This window comes from Myotis nattereri (genome assembly GCF_964212035.1).
Source record: "Myotis nattereri genome assembly, chromosome: 17".
Taxonomy (NCBI): Eukaryota; Metazoa; Chordata; class Mammalia; order Chiroptera; family Vespertilionidae; genus Myotis; species Myotis nattereri.
Genome location: NC_138092.1, coordinates 35,625,488 through 35,651,368, shown reverse-complemented (window position 1 = coordinate 35,651,368; position 25,881 = coordinate 35,625,488). Strand labels below are relative to the sequence as shown.

At 40.9% G+C, this 25,881-nt stretch overlaps 2 protein-coding genes across 2 annotated transcripts in view; one reads left to right on the top strand and one right to left on the bottom strand.

Moving 5' to 3' along the window:
* The window catches only part of CSPP1 (centrosome and spindle pole associated protein 1), a 99,538-nt gene extending 90,687 nt beyond the window's left edge, over positions 1–8,851 (bottom strand). Inside the window, exons 1-2 of the mRNA XM_081111629.1 lie at positions 8,711–8,851; positions 1,022–1,130 (exon numbers count right to left, since the gene is read on the bottom strand). Coding sequence (XP_080967755.1) covers positions 1,022–1,120 — 99 coding nt within the window. The 5' untranslated portion in view covers positions 1,121–1,130; positions 8,711–8,851. The remainder of the gene's footprint in view (positions 1–1,021; positions 1,131–8,710) is intronic.
* A 1,965-nt stretch (positions 8,852–10,816) lies between these two features.
* On the top strand, positions 10,817–25,450 carry COPS5 (COP9 signalosome subunit 5). Its single transcript, XM_081111634.1, has 8 exons — positions 10,817–11,094; positions 13,117–13,351; positions 14,281–14,409; positions 15,040–15,105; positions 16,687–16,772; positions 19,027–19,138; positions 22,938–23,086; positions 25,211–25,450. The coding sequence occupies exons 1-8, from the start codon at positions 10,952–10,954 to the stop codon at positions 25,293–25,295; spliced, it is 1,005 nt and encodes a 334-aa protein (XP_080967760.1). The 5' UTR covers positions 10,817–10,951; the 3' UTR covers positions 25,296–25,450.
* The last annotated feature ends 431 nt before the right edge of the window (positions 25,451–25,881 follow it).

Sequence of the window (25,881 nt, the reverse complement as noted above, 5' to 3'; positions counted from 1 at the left end):
GTTAAGAGAACAAGCATAGGATTCAGGTTGCCAGGAATCAAAGGCATGTTCTGCTATCACTTTAGTCACATTACAGTACTTAATTTCTCCATGCCACAGTTTATTCATTTGGAAAATGATAATAACAGTACTTATCTCATAGACTCATGTGAAGTATCAATGTAACCTCATAAGACTTTGCCTTATTCATGTTTTGCATACAATAAATGTTACTATGTAAGTTCCGTTATAATCAGGATGTCCATATTATTTATCATTTCAACCAGGATACCTTTGTCCAGGACGGATGATAAATCAGATGAGACACTGGAACAACAGGTAAACCAGGACTATCTTGGGCAAACCAATATACAGTATGTGGTTACCTTCATTATGAAGGACCATATGGCACAGATTAATCCACACCCTGTATCTTATTACATATACTGAGCACATGAGAGGAGGTGCCACATCTAGATTAGTGCTGTATTGTCAGAGCCTAGGACAGTACCCTAGCACAATCTCAGTATTTGCTAAAACGGATGAATCACTTTCAACAAAAATTAGGAAAGTTTAAGAAAGCTTTTGCAGACACTGCTTTCAGAAACATTTTAATAAATTTACATTCTGAAAATAAAGTATACAAAATAACTTCTAATAAATTCACTGTAGGCTTCAAAAAATTGTTAAGCTAATGATTCATTAAAATATTAACTTTTCCAACAGAGAATGAGAACTTGCTTTCATATCTATTATGTTTCTATTCTGAAAGTTCCCTATATTAGAGCTAGCCCCCTATTCCTTTTATGAAGCACATAAAGTATTAATTAAAGCTCTACAGAGGAGAAAATGTGAGATATAAAATACCACAAATAAAAAACTGCATTTGAAATCTTGTTGAGTCAGGCTCTCACAGCACAGCCAAACTACAGTTCAGAACTAAAGATTCTGACTCAGAGAAGAGGATGTTTGCATTTACACAGGGCTAATCTTCAGAAACCATTTTTAATGAAACATATTTGAAGGAAACGATCAACTTTACCTTCATTTCCATGTAAGGCGGATCACTTTCCAATTCTGCTTTTTCTTGGGCCAATTTGGCTTTGCGCTCTTCAATAAATTTATCCAAATTATCAGCCATTTTTCAGAATCTGTAAAAAAAAAAAAGAAAAAGAAAAAGAAAAGCAACACTGCAATGAGCACAGCTCAACTCTACCCGAGTATTTTTAGGCTAATAACATGCAGGCTTAGTCTACATTTACTTTTCAATCTCACTTATCAAATTGAAAATTTCAAACAAGCTTGACTAAAAGATGCCTGCCTGCTTTCTCTCAAAACTCCCTCAAACACCGACAACATACTTTAAAATATCTAAAAAGAGCTTGGCTGGTGTGGCTCAGTGGGAGTGTCAATCTATGAACCAAGAAGTCACTGGTTCAATTCCCAGTCAGGGTACATGCTTGGGTTGTAGGCTCGATCCCCAGTGGGGGCTGTGTAGGTGGCAGCCCATCCATGACGTTTCCATCTCTCCCTCTCCCTTCCTCTCTGAAATCAATAATATATGTATATTAAAATATCTGAAAAAGAAATAAAAAAGAGGACGAACAGCCACTACTATCCCCACTACACACCCACAGTCTGTGGATGGTTTTTAAGTTCTCTTGTCATGTGTTTTTTTTTTCAAGACTTTATTTTTTTAGAGCAGTTTTGAATTCACAGAAAAATTGAGCAGAAGATACAGATTTACCACATATCCTACACCACTCATGCATAGCCTAATCTTTTATCAACATCCCCCACCAGAGTGGTACATTTGTTACAATCAATGAACCCACACTGGCACATCCAGTTTACATTAGAGTTCATTCGTGGTGGTGTATATTCTATGGGGTTGGAGACATGTATGACATGTATCCACCATTGTAGAATCATACAGAGTAGTTTTACTGCCCTAAAAGTCCTCTGTGCTCCAGCTATTCCTCCCTCCCTCCACTGTAATCCCTGCCAACCACTGATCTTCTTACAGTCTCCAGAGTTTTGTCTTTTCCAGAATGTCATATAGTTATACAGCACTGGCTTCACTGACTAGCATGCATTGCTAAGGCTTCTAATTGTCATGGCTTGCTCACTCATTTCTTTTTAGTGCTGAATAATATTCCATTGTCTGAATGTACCAGTTTATTTACCTAAAAAAGGACATACTGGTTGCCTCCAGGTTTGGGAAATTATAAATAGAGCTGCTATAAACATCTGTGCAATATCCAAAAGTGTTTTTAATTTTTGAAATCCAATTTATTCATATATCACCAACTTTTAATCAACTGTTTTTATGACATATGTAAGAAATTTTTTCTTAGCCCAAGATCACATTTTCTTCTATGTTTTCTTTTAGAAGTTATATAGTTTTCTCTCTTACACCTAAATCTATTATCTGTTCTGAGTTAATTTTTGCAAATAGTGTAATAGTGTAAGGTTCAGTTTTTTGGTTGGTTTGTGTTTTTTTGTGTGTGTTTTGTTGTTGTTGTTTTGTGTGTGTGTGTGTGGTTTTTGTTTTGTTTTTTGTTGTTGGGTGTTTTTTGTTTTTTTGCATGGATATAAAATGATTCCGGTCCTATTTTTTGAAAAAACTATCCTTTCCTCATTGAACCTAGTACTTTTTAAAATACACATTTTTCAAAAACCAATGAAACTTAGTGACTAACTGGATAGGTGGCAGGAAAGGAGCCACTGATGACCAAAATTTTAAGTCCTAGAAACTAAATATGGATAGAATCCTAGACAGAAATAGGTCAGAAGAAGCTGGCTGGTTTGCAAAGGTTTGGCTTAGATGTGTTAAGCTGGAGCTAGTAAGACATGCTAATGGAAATTTCCAGCTGTTGGTTAGAAATTCAAGACTCAAATTCAAGGAAATGAACCACATTGGATGCTTATTTAAGAGTTAACTATTTTAGCCCTAGCCAGTGTGTTCAGTGGTTAGAGCAGTGGTTCTCAACCTTCCTAATGCCGTGACCCTTAATACAGTTCCTCATGTTGTGGTCACTCCCAACCATAAAATTATTTTCGTTGCTACTTCATAACTGTAATTTTGCTACTGTTATGAATCGTAATGTAAATATCTGATATGCAGGATGTACTTAGGCGACCCCTGTGAAAGGGTCGTTCGACCCCCAAAGGGGGCGCGACCTACAGGTTGAGAACCCCTGGGTTAGAGTGTCAGCCCAAGGTCTCGGGTTCAATTCCCAGTCAAGGGCATGTACCTGGGTCACAGGTTCAATCCACAGTCTTGATCGGGAGGCAACCAATTGATGAGTCTCTCTCACAGAAATGTGTGTGTGTGTGTGTGTGTGTGTGTGTGTGTGTGTTTCTCCCTCCCTCTCTTCCACTCTCTCTAAATATCAATGAAAAAAATATCCTATGATGAGGATTAACAACAATAAAAAAAGTAATGAAAACTGGTTTGAAGCCAGTAAGAGAACCTTGAAGAAAGAGTTAACTATTTTAAAGATAACAGTTGAAGCTGTAGTAAATGAGCAGAGCCGGGGGGGGGGGGAGGGGGCGGGGGGGGATGGAACCGAAGTACATTCTGAGCAATGTTCCTTTGAGGGGGTGACAAAAGAATTGAACAAGAAAAAAAAACAAAGGAGTAGTAATTAAAATAAGGATAATAAAGAAAGTAAGTCAACATAACTTGGCAAGAAAAAGAAATATGAGAAAGAACCAGACAGCAATATCAAAAGAGTTTTTAAAAAGCACCCACTGAATTTAATGTTTGAGGGATAATATATGTAAAAATGCAGACAAGCGAGCTTTACCCTAAACAAATATGTTGAAACTTATATAAGTAGTACGTAATATGAACTTCATTCTATTATTTACTTCCAAAAAGAACATTTTTTAAAAATGGCTATAGCAAATATATCCCAAGCCAACAAGTTAATATATTTAGCCATTTTTAACTTGCTATTTGTCACAAAAGATTTTTCCTAGTGAAAATTCAAAACAGCTCAACAGTAAATAGTACTTTTCATGCTGAAAAAAAAATCACTTAAAATCCCCAAATTTTCCTAAATATTTTATGTCTGGTAGAAAAAATAATAATGTTTGGATTATATGTATGTATACGCTTATACTTTGTTACAGGACTTTATACATAATTTAAGCAGAAATGCCATTAATCTAAAAAAAGTTAACAAGCCTCTTTTGACTCTGAAGTAAGGCCTCCACATAATTCTGTTAACAATTATTAATATAACATGTTCAATGATTTAACCAGACTTGAAAGTTCTCTCTCTTGAATTTATACATAAATTTCCTTTTAATATAATACTTTAACATCTATTATAAATGCTAGAATTGATTTTATACAACAGTAACCATAGTAATAAAATACATTTTTAAACAATGGTAGTGAGTATACTATATGCAATAGCTAAAACATGAGATTTATTGGATATAAGTTTATGTTTAACCATTTCTAATTTTGTTCTACTTTCTAATCTGATTCGAGTATATCTCTACTATTAAACTAAAAAGTCAAAGACAGTGCTAGCTTTCTCCTGGCAATGCCCTCCAGACAAAGAACACAGGAACACTACTGTAGTTAAACTATTTGGGTTTATTACTCATTGCATGGAGAGATGCGTCCTTATTTTAGTAAGAGGGTGTTAGAAAAGACTTACAGGACTCGGGATTGTGTTAGGTGATTTGGAGGAGGATTTAAGGAAGTGGAGCTTTGCTCTGGATTTAATGCCGTCAGGAAGTGGGTAACTATGACTGAACATCTTAGGAAAGTCTTATCTGCAGGCTGAGGCCAAAGCTTTAACTGGTAGAGGCAGCAGTCACTCCTATTAGGTGGGAGAAGAGCTGTCTGGCATTTTGTGGCTTGGACAACATTCATGTTTTGTCTGTGTTTGGATGTGATTACGGAGTAGTGGTGTTTTTGTCTGGATCCATCACAGACACACAAAGCAGCCTCAGGCTGATGTTGATGTTCTGTACAACTGTGTATCTTCAACAGCCTAAGCAGTATTGTCAGGCCAGTTCCTAGCAACACTGAAGCCTTGGTGAGAGCAGAGCCAGTTTCTAGCAGTCATGACTACTTTCTCTTTCTTATTTCCTAAAGCATGTGACAACTTATATAAAACAATTTCAACTACAAAATTATTCAAGAATTACTTAATAATTCAGAGAGACTGAGTCAATGTGTGCAGCCTAAGTATAAAAGAGAATAAGAATTTTAAAACTGTTACCAGAAAGAAACCTAAATGGGATTCTTTATCTTCTTTCACTATACAATGTAAAACTACTCACAACATTTTTCAAGATAGTACCAGGTTTATTTTTTTCCCAGTACCTGTGTACACAGTATGTAGATGATAAACAGTTTTCAGGAAAACAGTTTAGCTGAAAAACCTGGATTTGAAACCCCATTCAATCACTAATTAACTGTATGTGACTGACCTCAAATACACTCCTTAACCTCTCTATCATTCAGTTTCCCCTTCTGTAAAACAGAAATATCTATTCCAGAGTTGTTCTGAAAACACACACAAAATGATGCATATAAAATGTATGGCACACCTGACACTTAGAAATCAATAAATCACAGCTGTTTTATTAATTCTTATTATAGTTTCATAGTCTTTGCATACATCAATGTGTTAGCTGCTGTTAATAATAAATCATTAATGATGACCAAGGACAGATACATAAATTAGATGGCCTTTGGGTAATGCAAAATTGCCAAAACACTTGTTCAAACACCTTTGTCTTACACTCAGGAAAGCAGTCAGAATGATGTTAAAAGTACGTCTTTATTTTAAAAGCCTCAAAGTACACTGAGATTTAAATCACCAGTAACTGATACTTATCATAATCCAAATCAACATCTATAAATCTTAAATTTAGACCCTTTATGCTTATCATACAGGTAGAAATACAGACAAATCAGAACATATTCAATCTGCTAAATTTAGGCAAACGGGAGGATCCAGAAATAACTGAGCATGTCCAATTCCTCCTTCCAGTTTCATCAATCACAAAGAAAGGGGGGATGTTCCTCCCATCCTCTTCCCTCTTGAGTCAAGTGCAAATTTCCTCCCCTCTAAGGCAGCATGAGGGACAGAAAATAATGTCCCTCCCAAAGGAGGGCTTTAAGGTTCTAGAACAGCCGTGGGCAAACTACGGCCCACGGGCCGGATCCAGCCCGTTTGAAATGAATAAAACTAAAAAAAAGACCGTACCCTTTTATGTAATGATGTTTACTTTGAATTTATATTAGTTCACACAAACACTCCATCCATGCTTTTGTTCCGGCCCTCCGGTCCAGTTTAAGAACCCATTGTGGCCCTCGAGTCAAAAAGTTTGCCCACCCCTGTTCTAGAATCTAGATGCTAGGAGATGAGAAGTACAAGATATGATCCTTGGCCTCCAATTTGGACAAGATAAAATGCCACCTGTCACAGTGGCTCACAGTCTAGCGGCCTAGCCAGATGAGAGTTTAGGGATTCAATGTGAGGTACCCATAAGAGATCCAGTGGACCTATCAAGGGAAGGATTTGAATATGTCTGGAATTCAGAATAGAGCCCAGGCTAAAAGATGTACAGTTTTTTAAATAGCCATTAAAACTATAGGAGAAGAGGGTGCCTGGAAAGAGAGCCTAGCGTGGGAGAACAGGACTGAGGACAGAATAGCAGGGAGTGAGAACATATTGGTGTGGGGTGCGGGGAGGAGTCTATGAAAGCCTCAGAAGAAAGAGGGGGAGGGATAAGGTGATCTAAGACAGTGTTTCTCCCCCCACCCCACCCCCAATCCAGAGATCTTTTCACCAAAAGAAAGGTGAACCTCTTTCTCCTGGCAGATGCACAACTTACTTCCATGGGCACACCCAAATTTTGACAAATCCCCCTAAATGTTACTAAGAAGTAAACACCATGTTGCTGGGACAAAGGGAGGTTCAGGGTCAGGATACAAAGAGAGTGAATACAGGCATACCTGGTTGTACTGTGCTTCTAGCTTTATTGCACTTCACAGATGTTGCGTTTTTTACAAATTGAACGCAAGACCTTCCACCTGCAAAAGGGATTAGGACTAGCTTTGCTGTGGTGGTCTGGAACCGAACCCACAGTATCTCCAAGGTATGCCTCTTCATCAGCGGTTCTCAACCTGTGGGTCGCGACCCCTTTGGCGGTCGAACAACCCTTTCACAGGGGTCGCCTAAGACCATCCTGCATATCAGATGTTTACAATATGATTCACAACAGTAGCAACATTACAGTTATGAAGTAGCAACGAAAATAATTTTATGGTTGGGTCACAACATGAGGAACTGTATTTAAAGGGCCAGAAGGTTGAGAACCACTGCCTATATAAAAGCAATATTGGGTCTGTTAGCTGCTAAGAATAAATCACTAATGATGACCAAGGACAGATAAGTACATTAGATGGCCTTTGGGTAATGCAAAATTGCCAAAACACTTGGCACCTGTGTCTCACACTCAGGAAAGCAGTCAGAATGTTAAAAAGGTAAGCCGAAATGTTCCCAAAGTTTATAAAAGTTACACCACATTTGTCTGAAAACTTCACTTGAGAAAAACTGTACTGAAAGCTTACTGTTTCGTTTCCCCCAAACAGCACCTGCTCCCTTCCAGGTCACCTGTACCGGGAGACCCAAAATGTCATCCCTGGGGAGCATTTGGGCAGATATTTAACCACCAGAAAGTCAGTGTCCTTCTAAGGAGAACGATACGCTAGGAAAAATACCAGCATCTTACTGGTTTCCATGGGATCCCTTTTAAGCTTGTCAACATGACAAGCCAGTCTTTCGTTTAACACAGGGCCTCTCTGAGGATAACTTGTCCTTTTACAAACTCATGGTGGTTGCTATTTGGCTCTTGCATTCCGAGGTGTTTGTAAACGAGGTGTTGCACTTTAGAATTTCGTCTTCTCGGAACTCCAAGCTAAACTTCTTACCCCTGTAGTTTTGAGAACCAGCCTCTCTCGAAAGATGAGTCCGGTGGCTACCACTGAAAGTGGATTCCAATCCCAGATAACAACCCTAAAGTCAAGGCAGCTGGAAGAGGGTCACACGCAAGGAGCCAGGTGGGTCGAGGACCGTAACAGCACCGGCCTCGCAGGGCGGTGATTAATTTCACTTGCAGAGCAATGCTCAGGGAGCAGCGCCGGGCGCGCAAGGACTCCGTGCCCGTTAACATTTAACCAGCACCGGGGGAGCGGGAAGGCGCTGGGCCGGCTCAGCGGAACGGTGCGCCCGCCTGGAGGGCACGGACGGCGGGCGCCCGGGAGCCACCGCACAGCCTCGCTCTGGGCGCCGTGGGTGGCGGCCGCCTCAGGAAGCGTCAGCGCGTTGTCAGGCAACCAGGTCTCCAAGGCACCGCCGGCGCTAGTAGCGGCCCCGCGAGTCCTGACCGCGGAATCAGGGCGCCGCCCCGGCTCCCCACCCACAGGGACCCCCACCCACAGGGAACCCCTAACCCGGGAGCCAGGCCCTAACCCCGGCCCTGCGGCGAGACCCTGAACCCATAACTCGCCCACCGGCCCTAGCCCGGTGGCCCCACACCCACCCCCGTAGGGAACCCGGCCCACCAACCCCGTAACCCCGACACCGCCGCCAGCCTGGCCCCCGCGAGACCTCGGTCCCCGGGAGCTCCCGTCCGGGGACACCCCTCCCGCCAGACCCCGCAGGCCCGTTCCCGCCCGCGGCCGGCTTACTCGGGAGAGCGGGATCGAGTCCGGGGCGACGCACAGCGCTGCGGCGAGGACCTTCGCGATAGGAGGTGGCGGCGACCGCCCGGCGCGGGCTCCGCCTCTCAGACCGAGCCCTCCGCCCGCCTTTGGCCAACCGCCGAGCGCGGCCCCGCCCCCACGGGGTGCACGGGAGGAAGGCACGTGGCTGCGGGCGCCCCCCACCGGCCCGGAGGCCGCACAGCTGCCCGGCGGTTCCAGGGCGGTCCCACACCTGGGCCGGTGCGCGGCCTCGGCCTAGGGGCCGTTAAACCGCGGGCGCCATTTCCCCGGCTACAGCGGTCCCAGCCCCTCCAAACCCCCCGAGTCCCAGCTGGCCTGGGGACAGAGGCAGCAAAGCCTGGTAAGAAAAAAGGACACGGGTGGCAGTGAGAGCAAAATGGTTGGCAGACCTCTCCGGGGCATTCATTACTCTTCTCCCCGGAGTTTGGTCGACGTTTCGTCCTGGGGCTTTTACTACCAATTTCAACATATTCAGTTCACCCCTATACCGAGTGGCCATATGCTACCGCTAGAAAAGATCTCTCTCTCTCTCGCATCCTCGAAAAGCAGAACTAAGGGTCCTTTATCCTACCCTACTTTGTAACAGGGTTTTAAAGGCAAATTTCCTTTAATTCGAAGTTTATCAAAGCCGAAGGCGGGGTGCGAATTCGATCATTTCAATGTTTATATGCCACACACTATTCGGAGTGGAGTGTCCTGCCCTCTGAAACTTGAAGTAAGCAATACATTACGATGCAATGTAGCAGTTACAGAAGCACCTAGACCAGTGGTTCTCAACCTTGGCTGCACGTTGGAATCAACTGGGAATCTTTTTAAAATCCTGATTTCTGGGCCTCATCCTCTGGAAATTCTGTTTGTTATGGGGTGAGGCCACAACATTAGTAACAGAATTTCTGTAGGATGAAGCCCAGAAATCAGGATTTTAAAAAGATTCCCAGGTGATTCCAATGTGCAGCCAACGTTGAGAACCACTGACCTAGACACCGTGGAGGAAGACCGCGGTAGAGATCTCTGAGCTGCCTTTTTAAAGAGTAATAGGCGCTCCCAGGTAGGAAGTCAGGGGCGTGCATTTTAGGCAAATGCTAACCATATCTGCAAAATTCCGAGGGTGACGGAAGAAAGACGAAGCTGGAGAGGTGGGCTATGTATGACGTTATCCTCCTCCCTCCTCTCCCCCTGCAAAAATATTTCTCCAACATCTCGATGTTAGGGATAAAAGAAGGAACACAAGCCTAGTGGCCTGTGATGTAGGATTCAGAGTCCAGTGCGGAGTGGGGGAGGGGAGGGGAGGGAAGGATACGTCAAACAAGCAAAAAAATATGCAAACACCGTATTAACTGTTGGAAGAAAATGGGCTGCCGTTGAGATTACTTCGGCCTCGGGGACAGGTGGTTTCACGGAGCAATGCTGAGAATTACACTGTAAGCGACTATAAGAACCGGACACTGGGCATTTTCACAACACTAATACGTCATATACGTGTGAGCCCGTCCACGAGCGTCCGCGGCCTCGTGGGAAAGCTGGAGAGACGCGGCGCCGCTCCCCCGCGAGCCCCTAGGCGTGGCGCCTGTGCAGCCGTTCGCCACTGGAAGTAAGTTAGGGAGGATGCCATGTTTCTCTTTCAGCCGGCCTCCGGGACTACTCACATGCCCGTTCTCCCGCAGACATCCTTAATTTTTAGTCTTTCCGCAAACTCACTTCATGTAAGGTTGCCTACCCCCACATAAATAAAAACAACAGTTTTTTCCCTCCGCCCCAGCTAGAGGATCTGGCGGGGTTCAGACGGCGGAGGCCGCGCCTGCGCAGTACGAACAAAGGAGGCCAATCCCGAGTTGGGCATCACGCGAAGCCTGCCCTTCTTCCGGCGCGGAAGGCTGTACCATTCTCAGACCTAATCATTGTTTGTCCTAATTCACACGCGTGATTTTTCCAAGATAACGTGTGCTTCCCTCAGCCACGGGAAGGTTCCTCTGCCCCTTAGCTATTGTGTAAGTGCTGTTTAGATCGTCTCGTCCCCGCAGGCCCCCCCGCCACCCCCGAATGGTCTGCTCCAACCTCACTTCCGGTTCTAGGTGTCATGGCTGCCCCGAGAGGCTAGGACGAGTTTGCGCCGGTTGTGCAGGGTCCGGAGCCCACGCCTGGGAAACCCCGCGAGGTAAAGCTGTGCCTTACTTGCGGAGGCGACAGCGTCTCGCGTGCCTGGAGATGGCGGCGTCCGGGAGCGGTATGGCCCAGAAAACCTGGGAATTGGTCAACAACATGCAGGAAGCCCAGAGCATCGACGAAATCTACAAATACGACAAGAAACAGCAGCAAGAAATCCTGGCGGCGAAGCCCTGGACTAAGGAGTGAGGAGGTCCCTGGCGAGACGCAGGGGAGGGGGGCGGGGGGGCGGGGGCCTGGGAGACGCAGCGAGAGGTGGGGCTGACGGGGGAGGGGGGTGGGAAGAGCGTTTGTGCACCTTTCATACCCGCAAGTAGAGCCTCAGCCCCTCCGCCGGGGCTTTCTTCGTCCCCCCTTTCTGCTGCTTTAACATGTTTGCCTCTGGAGGGCGGAAAAGGAAAACAAATGGTGATTCGGGGTGTCCCTTCTCGACATCCCTGTTGTGCTACATGCCACACACGCTGCCTTGAACCTGATGTCGATATGCACCTTGTGGGGCCCTTCGCTTGACCCGGGGCTGGATCCTGCAGCTGCCGGCAGGAGTGGAGCCGGCCCCGGGGGCTCAGGAGCCGCTTGTTAGGGTTCTGCCATTGCTGATAGTGATTTCAGAAACACACGAGACCTGCCCAGGCTACTGTTACTCCATCGGTCCACATGCACTAGACAGAGATCGATGGAGCGAAAGGCCCCCGTGTCCCTGGGAAGGGTGGCAAGTTGAGGATTCTCTCCCTGAGAGCAGAACTGGTTCGGAAGGGAGTGAAAAGCACAGTCTCTCTAACGGAGAGGTAAAAGGGAGCCGTGGTCAACAACAGAAACCATACTTCATCTGCCTCGCAGTTTCTTACAACTCAGTATTCAAATCCAGCAACGTTCATTGAGTACTGAATAGGGGCTGAGCACTGAGCTAAAAACCTCATGTGTCATTTAATCCTCATGACAACCCAGGCAAATACAGTAACTTATTTCAATAACTTGTTAATTTTTCTTGTTCCCAGTAAGTGCAGGAGCCCAGATTGTAATTCATGTCTTGACTCCCAAGACCAGGTCTCCATGTCTTCCACTTCTGATTGAAATCTGTGGGCAGACGTCTTAAAAAGGCTTCTCGGAGACATTGACTGACCACTCTCTACAGACTGGTTCGTTTGCCAGGTGGTCTGCCTGCTTCTATAGCAGGCTATGCATTTTAGGTTGATGCAGCCCATTAAATATTTGGAAACACTCATCTTGCCTCACTGCCTGATTGTGGCTCTCATTGTATTCATCTTAGCTGTCTTGGGCTACATCAGTGAGATGGCAAATGTAATTTTATTCAAGAGTACAGTGGGGCCTTGACATACGAGATTAATTCCTTCCGAGACCGAGCTCATTAAGGAGCTCGTTAACTCAAATTACTCTATCAACTCAAAGCAAAAAATCGGCTGAGAGACAGCTGGTATCTCAAAAAACTCATTAATCCGGACACTCGTAAGTCAAGGCCCCACTGTAGTTTAGTCATATCCATAGATGATAAAGTCTGAAATAATGATTATTGAAGAACTCAAGGTATTAGGGCTACATTTTTTATTTTGAGGCTGATACCACAGAGACAAGTTTAGTATGTGTCAGGCACTAAGCCACTAAACTATGCACTTTATATACATTATTTCATTTAGTTTATTTCCTCCTAACAACTCTATGAAATATCCCTATTTACAGATGAGGAAACTGAGGCACCGATATTAAGTGGTTTCAGGGCCACAGTTAGAACGTGGCAGTGCAAGGATTCAACCCTAAGTAAACGGATGTCAGAGCCCACATTCCTAACCACGAGGCCAGAGGTTAGGCCTGAGAATAGTTAGGCACAACCATCCAACTAGAATCACAGTCAGAGACTTGTTGATCCCAGAATTAATGGGGGAAAAGGTCTTTTGAACTGGTCATGTAGTTACTGACCTCTTTTCTGTTTGAGTAATGTATTTTAAAAAACTATTTCATACCCTTCCCTTGCCCCAAGAGGAAATGTTTGTCCGGACTGTGACATGTTTATCATTTCCATCCCCCTGCAGAAAAACTGTCCTTTTCTACTTCTTTTTTCTTTCCCACATTTTACACTTTTTCCCCTTCCATCACTAAATTTCTTCAATACTTACTCAGTATCTTCAAACAAAACTCTTTTGAAATTGTACTTTATATAAGAAAGTTAATTACACTGTGCTTTTGTTTTGCAGTCACCATTACTTTAAGTACTGCAAAATCTCAGCATTGGCTCTACTGAAAATGGTGATGCACGCCAGATCAGGAGGTAACTTGGAAGTGATGGGCTTGATGCTGGGAAAGGTGGATGGTGAAACGATGATCATTACGGACAGTTTCGCTTTGCCTGTAGAGGGCACTGAAACCCGAGTAAATGCTCAGGCTGCTGCCTATGAGTACATGGCCGCATATATCGAAAATGCCAAGCAGGTAAAAATGTTGTTCCTTCAAGTGCAGTTACTGCAAGTTAAAGAGTCACATGGTGACTTTCGGCTTTCTAAACTTAAAGCTGTCCTCTTTAAAGTTTATATTTTAAGTTATTTCAACAATTTCTATGTAAAATGTATATGAGATTAGCATTAATTTTCTTAAAAATAAGTCCTCACACCCGAGAGAGTAGATCTTAAAAGTTCTTATCACAAGAAAAAAATTGTAACTATGTGTGGTGATGGCTGTTAATTAACACTTATTGTGATCATTTGTAGTATATACATATTGAATCATTACGATGTACACCTGAACTAATATAATATAGTGTTATATGTCAATTATATCTCAATAAAAACATTTTTTTTAATTCTCACATTCATTATCAGATGTGTGTTTAAAACCAAAGCCTTAGTAATAACCTAAATGTTGCTGAGTAGAAAACTGATTAAATAAATTATGGTATAGTCATACAATGAACTGCTAACCAGCCTTTAAAAAAATAAAAATAAAAAAGTAGTTATATATTTACTGATTTGAAACAAACCCCAGAATATTTTAAGTGCAAAAGCAAAGTGTAGAACACTGTATGTGGTATATGCCATCCTGTGTGTTTCTATTAATCTACATGTATACAAAGACTATCTCAGGGAGATAGGTATGTAAGCAGTTGGGTATAGGAGTAACATCTGGGCTGAGAAACTGGATAGTTGAGGAGAAGGAGGTAGGAAGAAGACTGAATAACCTTTGTATCTTGTTAATTTTTTGTTTTGGTATGTGTTATCCAAAACATTTTTTTTTACTTGAAAGCAGCATATTCTATGAACTAATCTGCACATTATTATTTTACTATAATGCTATGTAAACAGACAAATAAGTTTCTCTAAGATTAAACAGGAACCTCAAGCTCCCTTGCCCACTTCATTTGTTAGGTTGGCCGCCTTGAAAATGCAATTGGCTGGTATCATAGCCACCCTGGCTATGGCTGCTGGCTTTCTGGGATTGATGTTAGTACTCAGATGCTCAATCAGCAGTTCCAGGAGCCATTCGTAGCAGTGGTGGTAAGTATTTTTACAACCCATTTTAATTAAGTTCCTTACGAAGATTACTAAAGCAAGTATACCGAGAAATAAAACTAGTGTAGTAAGAGCAAGGTTCTGGTGTCAATCTAGGTTTGAACCTGAATTCTACCTCTTGGAAACTGGGACTTTGAACAAGTTACTTTATCTCTCTTGTGTCCCTTCCCCCTCCAGATGAGGGTGATCCCAGCACCTGTGTCTCAGTGTTGATTGAAATGAGTACATCAAGAATTGCTAGAGTAGCTCTTGCTATGTTTAGCGTTCTAGATGCAATCCAGGCTACTATGAGAAAGGCAGGAATCATTCATCTAAAAGAAAAAAACAATTTTGAAAAAGAGAAGCAAATCTTCAAATATTCTTAAATAATATACTAATTATATCTAATTTCTAAATTAGCTATAAGACATTTCTAAACTTACCACTTCATTGAACTTTTATGTTCAATAGATTTTTAGTTTGTTATTTTTTTCCTGTTATTTGATTATTTTAATTAGTGTGTGTGTGTGTATAGTGTTACATGTAGATATATATTTCTAGGTTTAAAGTGTTTAAACAAATGCAAGTATCTAATGATTTTATAATTGGCAGATATTAAATATATCCTTCTTGTAGATTGATCCAACAAGAACAATATCTGCAGGGAAAGTGAATCTTGGAGCCTTCAGGACATACCCAAAGGTAATTTTAAAAATTACAAGTCAGTATAACTTTTTTTTTTTAAATTAAATCTTTATTGTTCAGATTATTACAGTTGTTCCTCTTTTTTCCCCCCATAACTCCCCTCTACCCAGTCCCCGCACCCCCCTCAACCCCCCTCCCACTGTCCTCATCCATAGGTGCACGATTTTTGTCCAGTCTCTTCCCGCATCCCCCACACCCCTTTCCCCCCCAAGAATAGTCAGTCCACTCCCTTTCTATGTCCCTGATTCTATTATAATCACCAGGTCATTCTGTTCATCAGATTATTTATTCACTTGATTTTTAGATTTACTTGATAGATGTGTATTTGTTGTTCATAGTTTGTATCTTTACCTTTTTCTTCTTCCGCTTCTTAAAGGATACCTTTCAGCATTTCATATAATACTGGTTTGGTGGTGATGAACTCCTTTAGCTTTTCCTTATCTGTGAAGCTCTTTATCTGACCTTCAATTCTGAATGATAGCTTTGCTGGATAAAGTAATCTTGGTTGTAGGTTCTTGGCATTCATCACTTTGAATATTTCTTGCCATTCCCTTCTGGCCTACAAAGTTTCTGTTGAGAAATCAGCTGACAGTCGTATGGGTATTCCCTTGTAGGTAACTGAGTTTCTTTCTCTTGCTGCTTTTAAGATTCTCTCTTTGTCTTTTGCTCTTGGCATTTTCTTTATGATGTGTCTTGGTGTGGTCCTCTTTGGATTCCTTTTGTTTGGGGTTCTCTGTGCTTCCTGGACCTGTAAGTCTATTTCTTTCACCAGGTAGGGGAAGTTTTCTGTCATTATTTCTTCAAATTAGGTTTTCAATATCTTGCTCTCTCTCTTCTTCTGGCACCCCCATAATTCGGATGTTGGTATGCTTGAAGCTGTCCCAGAGGCTCCTTACACTATCTTCGTATTTTCGGATTCTTTTTTCATTTTGCTTTTCTGGTTGGGTGTTTTTTGCTTCTTCGTATTTCAAATCATTGACTTGATTCTTGCAATCCTCTAGTCTGCTGTTGGGAGTCTGTATAATGTTCTTTATTTCAGTCAGTGTATGCCTAATTTCTAGTTGGTCCTTTATCACAACCTCGAGGGTCTCATTAGATTTCTTGAGGGTCTCATTAAGTTTATCGGCGGTTTCTAGAAAATTCTTGAAAAACCTTAAAAGTGTGGTTTTGAGCTCTATATCCAGTAGTTTGCTTTCCTCCATTTCTGTCATTTGTGACCTGTTTCTTTGTCTCCGCATTTTGTATGCTCCCCAAAATTAATGCTTCTGTAAATAGAAAGCTGCATATAAAAATGTTTTTCCACCCTAACCGGTTTGGCTCAGTAGATAGAGCGTCAGCCTGTGGACTGAAAGGTCCCAGGTTCAATTCCGGTCAAGGGCATGTACCTTGGTTGCGGGCACATCCCCAGTTGGGGGTGTGCAGGAGGCAGCTGATCGATGTTTCTCTCTCATCAATGTTTCTAACTCTCTATCCCTCTTCCTTCCTCTCTGTAAAAAATCAATAAAATATATTTTAAAAAAATGTTTTTCCTCTGGTTTGATTTTTTTTTTATCTTTTATTTTCTTCATTTTTGTTTAGGGATACAAACCTCCTGATGAAGGCCCTTCTGAGTACCAGACTATCCCACTGAATAAAATAGAAGATTTTGGTGTACACTGCAAACAGTAAGTAATTTTAAAATGCATCTGATGCCAGAGACCTTATAAGAAACCTTAGCGATCGTATAGTCCAAGCCCCTTACAGATGAGAATAAAGGTTCAGACAAAATGCATTTCATAATATCTTTTAAAATAATAGTAAGAATGTACAAATTTAGGATCATATTTGATTTTTTATTAATAATTGTTTTAGTCTAACATTATTTGTCTTTCACACAACCATAAACATTTTATCAGTGTATAAGATACTTGGTCTGTTAATGAAATTAACAGTGAAAACAAGTTATATTCAGGGCCAGCTGACACTAGACCAGCCGTGGGCAAACTATGGCCCACGGGCCGGATCTGGCCCATTTGAAATGAATAAAACTAAAAAAAAAAAAGACCATACCCTTTTATGTAATGATGTTTACTTTGAATTTATATTAGTTCACACAAACACTCCATCCATGCTTTTGTTCTGGCCCTCCAGTCCAGTTAAGAACCCATTGTGGCTCTCGAGTCAAAAAGTTTGCCCACCCCTGCACTAGACTGTCTGCAACCTCAAAGTACCCAGGTTCCATCTAGCAAAAATTCTTGCTACATTTTCACTCCAAAAGTTAAAGAAGCCATACTAGAAACCACTGAATTGTATACTCTTTAAAAGAGTGAATCTTAAGGTATGTGAGTTACATCTCAATTTCAGAAGCGTTAAAGAGACCAAGAGGACAGTTTTCTCCACCTTCTAAATGAACCTTGCCACCTCTCTCGCCGTCATCTTGCCCCAAGCTGTGTGGAGCCTGAACCAAAGCACTGGCCTTCTCGCTAGTCTTCCTCCTTCTGCCCTTCATCCCTTAAAGGTCTTTTATCCCCCAACTTATTCCGTTAAAATCCAAGTCAAATCATGTTCCTCCTCAGAATGACTTCCCTTCTCACCAAGAACACAGTCCATATTCCTCACCATGGCACTCACAGCCCTGTGTGGCCTGGCCCCTGCAACCTCTCTGAGCTCATCTCCTCTCGCGGAACCTTTGCTCTCTCCAGTCCAGGAACAGTGGCCTCTTTGTGGTCTGTCAGACGTGCCAGGCAGGCTCCTGCCTAGGGCCTTTGCACTTGTTGTGTCCTCTGCCAGGAACGTTCTTCCTTTTTTCCACGAGGCTCACTAACTACTTCACTCACTGAGTATCTGATTAAGGGTCACCTTAACAGAGAGTGTTCATTGGTCACCCTATCTAAAATAGCACCTTCCTGTCGCTGTGTTCCCTTTCCTGCATTATTTTTCTTAGCACTTGACACCATCTGATATGTTTTGCTTCCTTGTTATTGACCTCATTAGAATGTGAACTTCATGGAAGTATATGTTTTCTCAGACATTTAAGCAAATTTTCTTTGCTATCCCTGATTATAAATTAGGTACCTTTGGAAGCAATAGTAATTCTTTTAGGTGCTTTAAGGACCTGCTTTATAGTTTACTTTCCAAACAGCAGTAGGTCCTACTTAGGGGATTCGAATGGGAAGAATGGGGAATCCACAAGTCATTTTCAGTATTTTTAAAAGCCTAACAAAAATTATACCTGACCCTAGACAGGCAGTTCATTAAGCTTATGTGCTATTGTCTGGAACTAATAAACTCAATATCATGAATAAATATATGTCACTCTGAAATTCTGATTGGTTGTTGATAACTTCTTGGGAATTTCTGAGCTCTACAGAAAGAAAAAATATAACACAAGAAAGTTTATTAAGCAGAAGATTTTGAAACCATACCCCTGAAGAGTAAAGGAACCATGATTATCTGATGTTCTATTGGACTAAAAACTAAAACATTACTATTTGGATATAAAATATAATTCACTTAAATTTGGTTATAACTTTTATATGATACTAGAGGCCAGTTGGGTCCCTCGGCCTAGCCTGCAACCTCTCTTAATCTGGGACCCCTCAGGGGATGTCGGAGAGCTGGTTTCAGCCCAATCCCCACAGGCCAGGCCGAGGGACCCCACTGGTGCATCCTCCCATATAGGATCTTTGATTAATCTCTTCCTGCCCTCCCGCCACCCCCACACACACACACCCACCCCCACCCCTCTGAGATTCATCAATCTGTTCCATGTTTCCATGCCTGTGGTTTCCGCTCCTGCATTGAGCGTCTGCCCCCTGGTGGTCAGTGCATGTCATAGCTACCAGATGGTCAGCCAGTCAGCTGGTCACTTAGGCATTTATATATATAGATGGTTGAGGTGGGTTTTTTTCTTACTAAATTTGTGCTTTTGTTTCATAGATATTATGCCTTAGAAGTATCATATTTCAAGTCCTCCTTGGATCGCAAATTGCTTGAGCTTTTGTGGAATAAATACTGGGTGAATACGCTGAGTTCCTCTAGCTTGCTTACCGTAAGTACTATAATTTGAAGGGACGGGTTTGAATTTTATTTAGGCTACAGAAGATGCTTAATACCTGAAACTCTTTTTCATGGAGTAGCTACACCTGACTTGGTCAAGACAGCAGGGCTGGGGTCAGATTCTGCATGACCAGAGTTGGATTAGGATAATAGTCCAAGCAAAGGTCTGTGTCGTGTACTATTAAGACTAAGTCTAAATGGCAAATACAGTACCCAGGTGAGGATCAGATCTGCCCCTACCATAAAGAGACATAGAGAAAAAGACAAATACTATTTTTTTTATTGTGTTGGGTATTTCAGGTAGGACTCAAGTTACAAGTGACAGAAGACCCAGCCAAACTAGCTTAAACAAAAAAGAGAATCACGTGAGCTGCAAAGTTGAGGAGTAAGGCATAGTTCAGTTCAGCTAAGTTTGCATTCAAACAGTATTATGAGAGCTTGGTCCTTCTCTCTTGGCTTTGATTTCATGTCAGTTTGCTTCAGTTTCAGGCTTCATGTGAAAGCAAGATGGCAGTATTAGCCTCAGACCTTCTAGCCCAGCCGTGGGCAAACTACGGCCCGCGGGCTTGTTCCGGCCCGTTTGAAATGAATAAAACTAAAAAAAAAAAGACCATACCCTTTTATGTAATGATGTTTACTTTGAATTTATATTAGTTCACACAAACACTCCATCCATGCTTTTGTTCCGGCCCTCCGGTCCAGTTTAAGAACCCATTGTGGCCCTCGAGTCAAAAAGTTTGCCCACCCCTGTTCTAGCCTCTCAGTTTTATGTTAAAAAGAGAAGATCAAGATATATACACACTCTCCCGCTCCTTCCTCCTTTCTCCCAATGTCCCTCTCTGCCTCTCTCCCTCTCTTCCCCAGGGCTTTGTGTCTGGGCTTTGCTTAAGTCACATGGCCATGTGACAGATCTGGGCCCAGTGATTTACTAGTGGGCTGGGGTAGAAGAAACTCTTCTGGGAGCACATGGACTAAGAATGAGGAAAGGGTTGTCCCAGAAGGAAATCAGAATATCATTACCTTAAAGCAGCAGATTTAGGCGAAAAAGTTGCTGAATATTTTTCAATATTATCATTAAAACCTAATATACTTAGAAGGATATTTATTTTATTTTTTTCCCCAAATATGTTTTTACTGATTTTAGAGAGGAAGGGTGAGGGATAGAGAGAGAGAAACATCAATGATGAGAGAGAATTATTGATCAGCTGCCTCCTGCATGCCCCCCACTGGAGATCGAGCATGCAACCCAGGCATGTACCCTTGGCCGGAATTGAACCTGGGACCCTTCAGTCCGCAGGCCGACACTCTGTCCACTGAGCCAAACCGGCTAGGGCAAGAAGGATATTTATTTAACAAGCTTCTAACTATGCTATCTGTAGCTTAGCCAGGAACAGTTTATTTTTTGTTTTATTTTGTGTTTTACTTAAAAGAAAAAAAAGATGGCCACTTCATACAGTACAATTTAGAACCACAAAATTTGGAATAAAATTAACTCAGTTCAAACAACTCTGCCACTTTACTAGCAATGTTTAACCTTAAGAAAGTTATTTAATGTGACTGAGCCTTTCTTGGGTTCAATGATATTAGTACCCACATCATTAAGTACATTGAGAATTAATTAAATACTTTTTATAAAGCAGTTAGCAAAGTGTCTTGCATATAATAAAGCCTCAGTAAGTTATTTTTGTTGTTGTTTTTGGTTCGTTGTATTCAGAGAAAAAGACCCCACTTGAGCATATTTACTATAACTTTAAACACAATTCTGGCAAGTTTTCTGTTCTTATTTTTTATCCTCCACAGTCAGAAGTAGCATATTAGAAGAAAGGAGAGTGACCATAACAGCACACTTTTATTAAGAGCTTCCTATACGCTAAACACTGCTAAATGCTTTATGTGTGTTGTTTCCTTAGAGGCAAGTGTACTCACAGCAGCCAGAAGTGACACATGGTAACAAGGGAGAAAACATTAAGACCATAGCAGCCTGAACCTTTGTATGAAGGCAGACTTACTTATTCAGGCTTTGGCGTCCCTGTATTACAGCACTACATATATTGAGGACATTAATAAGCAAGAAACGGTTTAATTATATTTCTTCCTTCCTTGTAGTTTTATATATAGTACATTGCAGCATTTTTTAAGAAAAAAATATACAAATATATGTTCAACTCATCTATTTCCCCAGCTAAAGCATGTAATCTAAAAACTACCAGAAAAAAATAATTTTCTGATTTAAGAAATTAGTCCTCTATGAAATTATTCTGTGTGTCTGAAATGTAATTGATGTCATTTTATTTCATTTTAACACTATAACTATTTCTGCCTTCCTACATTTTCATGGCTTGAACTAATCTTGCAAATATGAAGTGGTCATAAACTTGAGGGTTTTCTCCAAACTTGAGGCAGGGGACGGTGGTGGTGGTGGTGGTGGTGGTGGTGGTGGTGGTGGTGGTGGTGTCCTAAACCATTTAGATCCAGACAAAGTGAATATAATTGCTTCCTTAAGAATATGTTTGTAAAATTGAATTACTGGTAGCATTTTAAAGGGCCTTCTGCAGTAACTATGATGGCAGCAAATAACTTTTCGTGTTTGGTGATTGAACTGTATTTTCTGTACACTGTCTTGTAAACTGAGCAATCAGGATAACACACCAATTGTTGCCAAATTTATTAAATCTTCATGCTCTTCTATTGAAAATATAGGAAAGAAATGAACTATATACTTCTTAACTCATCTTCATGAAAGTTTTTTTAGACACATTTTCAAAAAGATGTGCCTAAAAATCTTTTAAAATATTTCAATTAAGCATATATATGTAACTATAATTTTTTTTTCTTTTTGAAAAGTGTGAAATTGGACAAAATGGTTTATATAGGGGTGGGCAAAGCAAAGTAGGTTTACGGTTGTGCAAACACAGTTTATTTGCTGTTGTTATAATCATAACCTGCAATTCTTTTAACATATGAACAATTGCAAACCTACTTTGCCCCACCCTGTATATATTCCAGCTTACCAAATATAGCTGTGCATTGTGAAAATATAGCAATACTCTAAAACAGCCGTCACCAACCGGTGGTCCGTGAGGTCCCAAAGGTTGGCGACCACTGGTTTAAGGAAACCTTTGGAGCAGCGGTCACCAACTGGTGGTCCGTGGACTACTGGTGTTCCGTGAGGTCCGAAAGGTTGGCGACCGCTGCTCTAAAATATAACTCTGGGTAGAGCAAGGTGGAGGGAGTGTATGTGTTTCTTGTCTTCTTTATATTGCTCTACATTTTCTGCAAAGCTGTTAATTTTATTATCAGGAAAGCTGGAACAATGTTACTTAAATATAGTCTTAATACTAATTCTAGAAGTTGAACAAGAACAAATAATAAAATTAGCTAACAGTTAATTAAAGCTTGGCCAGGTACCATAGATCATCCTAAAATGAAGACTTAAAAGGCATAGAAAAGTAAAGGCACTCTCTCAAGGCCTCCTAACTAATTTGCAGCAGAACCAGAGCCTGGGCTCAGATCTGTAAAAGCCTCTTATTATAACAAATAATTCACTGACTATCCACTTAGATTTTCATAGTGGAATTCTTTGTTTTTGTTTTTCACTAGAGAAGATTTATTTGGACAAGCAAAGAGAAAGTATACTCCAAGAGAAACTTCCAGCAGGCTGCTCAGAGAGCTGTCTCATAGTGGAATTCTTTGTAAATGAAATGTTCTATATTGAAGAAAATTATTTTATGTTAAAATTATCTAATGGCAGACTTGTATCACACACTGCAACAATACCATTTTCCCCACAGAATGCAGACTATACCACCGGCCAGGTCTTTGATTTGTCTGAAAAATTAGAACAGTCAGAAGCTCAGCTGGGACGAGGGAGTTTCATGTTGGGTTTAGAAACACACGACCGAAAGTCAGAAGACAAACTTGCCAAAGCTACTCGAGACAGGTAAAAGCCAATCTATTCCTGTCCCTCTTTTTGTTTCCAGATTTGCAAATAATAATACGATTCAAATTCCTTATGGTTTAACTTACTTATAACTTAGAATTAGTGGCTGAATATTAACTTCTCAGGACCTTTAAGAATTGTTGAAGGCAGAGTTTAACTTTGAAAATTTGGGAGACATTAGATAAGAACATTGAAAGCTTAAAGGTCTAGGTAATGTTATGAAACACTCCCAGTCACACCTTTCCTAGGTTCAGCTAGAAAGTAACCAAAGAAACCAATCAATCACTGAATCTGTTTTTTTTTTTAATGAAGCATCTGTACTGATGTTTTCTCTATAGTTCATTGTGAGATTTCTTTCCTTTTTTTAAATATTTTTTTTGATTTCAGAGAGGGAGAGGGAGAGAGAGAAACATCAATGATGACAGAGAATCATTGATCAGCTGCCTCCTGCACACCCCCTACTAGGGATAGAGCTGGCAACCTGGGTATGTGCCCTTGATTGGAATCTAGCCCAGGACCCTTCAGTCCACAGGCCAACACTCTATCCACTGAGCCAAACCAGCTAGGGCTAATCATTGAATCTTTTTTTTTTTTTTTAAAGCTTTTGCAAAAGTATGTCTTAATCCATTTTAACCTAGTTATTTTCTAGGAATTAAAGTAAGATTTATTAAATTTATTAAATTTCAAATTTTTATAAAGTTTTAAACCCTAAGTAGCACAGCAATGATTATATCTCCCTTGTTTTTTTTTCTTGTTTTTTTTAATTGCTTAAAGTATTACAAAGGGTATTACATATGTGTCCTCCCCCCCCCCCCCCGCCTTTGACAATCCCCTGGCCTTTCCTACCCCCCAGTGTCTGATGTCCATTGGTTATGCTTATATGCATGCATACAAGTCCTTCGGTTGATCTCTTCCCCCCCTCCCTCCTGCCCCCCACCCCTCCCCGGCCTTCCCGCTGCAGTTTGACAATCTGTTTGAGGCAGCTCTGCCTCTGTATCTATTATTATTCAAAAGTTTATAATGGTCTTTATTATCCATGAATGAGTGTATATCTCCCTTGTTATTCTCCTGAAATAATCTTTTGTTTAGTATCCCAAATTTCATTACCAAGATTTGTTAGGAACAAACTTGGGATATGTTCCCTGATACCTTAGGAAATAATTATGTGGCCCTGCAGATGCATACAGGATTGGAAAGACTACCTAAATAACATTTACTTTCACAAAATTTTGAATTTTAATATGATAATTAGGAGCAGAAAGGAAGGGAAAAGCATGTTGACATCTGTATAAACTGAAACCTTGGTATCCCTTTTAAGAAAAACTGGACTGCTGGGTGGAAAGGAGAAAGGAGAAGGGAAGACAATGTGTATTTAGGAGCAGAAGCCCCATTGGGTTAGAATTACCTCATTCCTTTCTTTTCCATGGGTTTTCAGCAGGTACAGATAGAGCTAATGGCCTGGAAAAGAATTACATTTTCCTTTGACATTAGGTCTCAGTTTTGGTATTTGCTCTAAGTGTGTACTAGTATTTTCCTCATCTGTCTCTATAAGTCTGTGATTTGTAATTTTAACTACATTTACATCTCAATTTCTTATGAACCATATTACTTTTATTATTATAGATAAATTCTAAAATCTGAGTCCTTTACCCACTGAACTAACTTTGACTTTTAATTCTTTGAAGGATGTTTGTGTTTATTTCAGAAAAAAAGCATAGGATACTTTAAAATCATTTTTTAAATTATTCTAAGTAAAAAACGACAAGGAAAGGATAGATTTTAATGTAATATTGGAATCAATATAATTATGAATTATATATGTTAGTCACCTTCTAAAACAAAACTTCTCCCAAAGCTGCTGACACATAACAAAATTAACTGTTATGAATTCTATCAAATTTCACTTCGTTATTCCTTGTGAAGGTGCTCATAAGTAGTGAAATGGTCAAAAGACATGCAGGAGGCTAAAAATAACGAGAGTAAACTATTAATTGGTATGTTTAAGGGAGTATGAATAGAACTGAAGACCATTATTGGGGGTTCAGCAATGGAAAGGAGGGGGCTTGTATAGTTGAACCACTTTTCGGGTCTTGTGACATTATGTAATGTGTTTTTTCTTTCCAGCTGTAAAACGACCATAGAAGCTATCCATGGATTGATGTCTCAGGTTATTAAGGATAAACTGTTTAATCAAATTAACGTCTCTTAAACAATCACTAAGTAGTACTTTTGCCTGAAAGCCAGTGTGAGAAAAATACTCAAGTAACACTTTAAAAACAGTTACCAAAAATCTGATTAGAAGTATAAGGTGCTCTGAAGTGTCCTGAATATATTAACATACTGTAATAAAAGTCCTTAAAATGAAATTGTTCTTTCATTGTTTTGTGGGAGGGGTTACAACATTTTTCTAGTATTCTTTAATATTCTAGAATTGAGGAAAAGAAATATTAGAATCTTTTTTTAATATGCTTTTGGGGTGTTTTTGTGTTGTTGTTTTTTTTTGAGAGAGAGAGAGAGAGAGAGAGAGAGAAACATTGATCGGGTACCTCCAGACACACCCCAACCCGGGATTGAACCCACAACCTGGGTATGTGCCCTGACCAGGAACCAAACCTATGACCTTGCGGTGCATGGGACGACACTCAACCAACTGAGCCACACCGGCCAGGGCAGAACCTTTATATTTTTTAAAGAGTCTTGCCTTTGTAAATTAGTCAAAGAATTTCAGCATTTCACTTGCCATACTGATTATCAGAGCTATTTTCAACTTGCCTATACACTAAGTCCTTATTGAA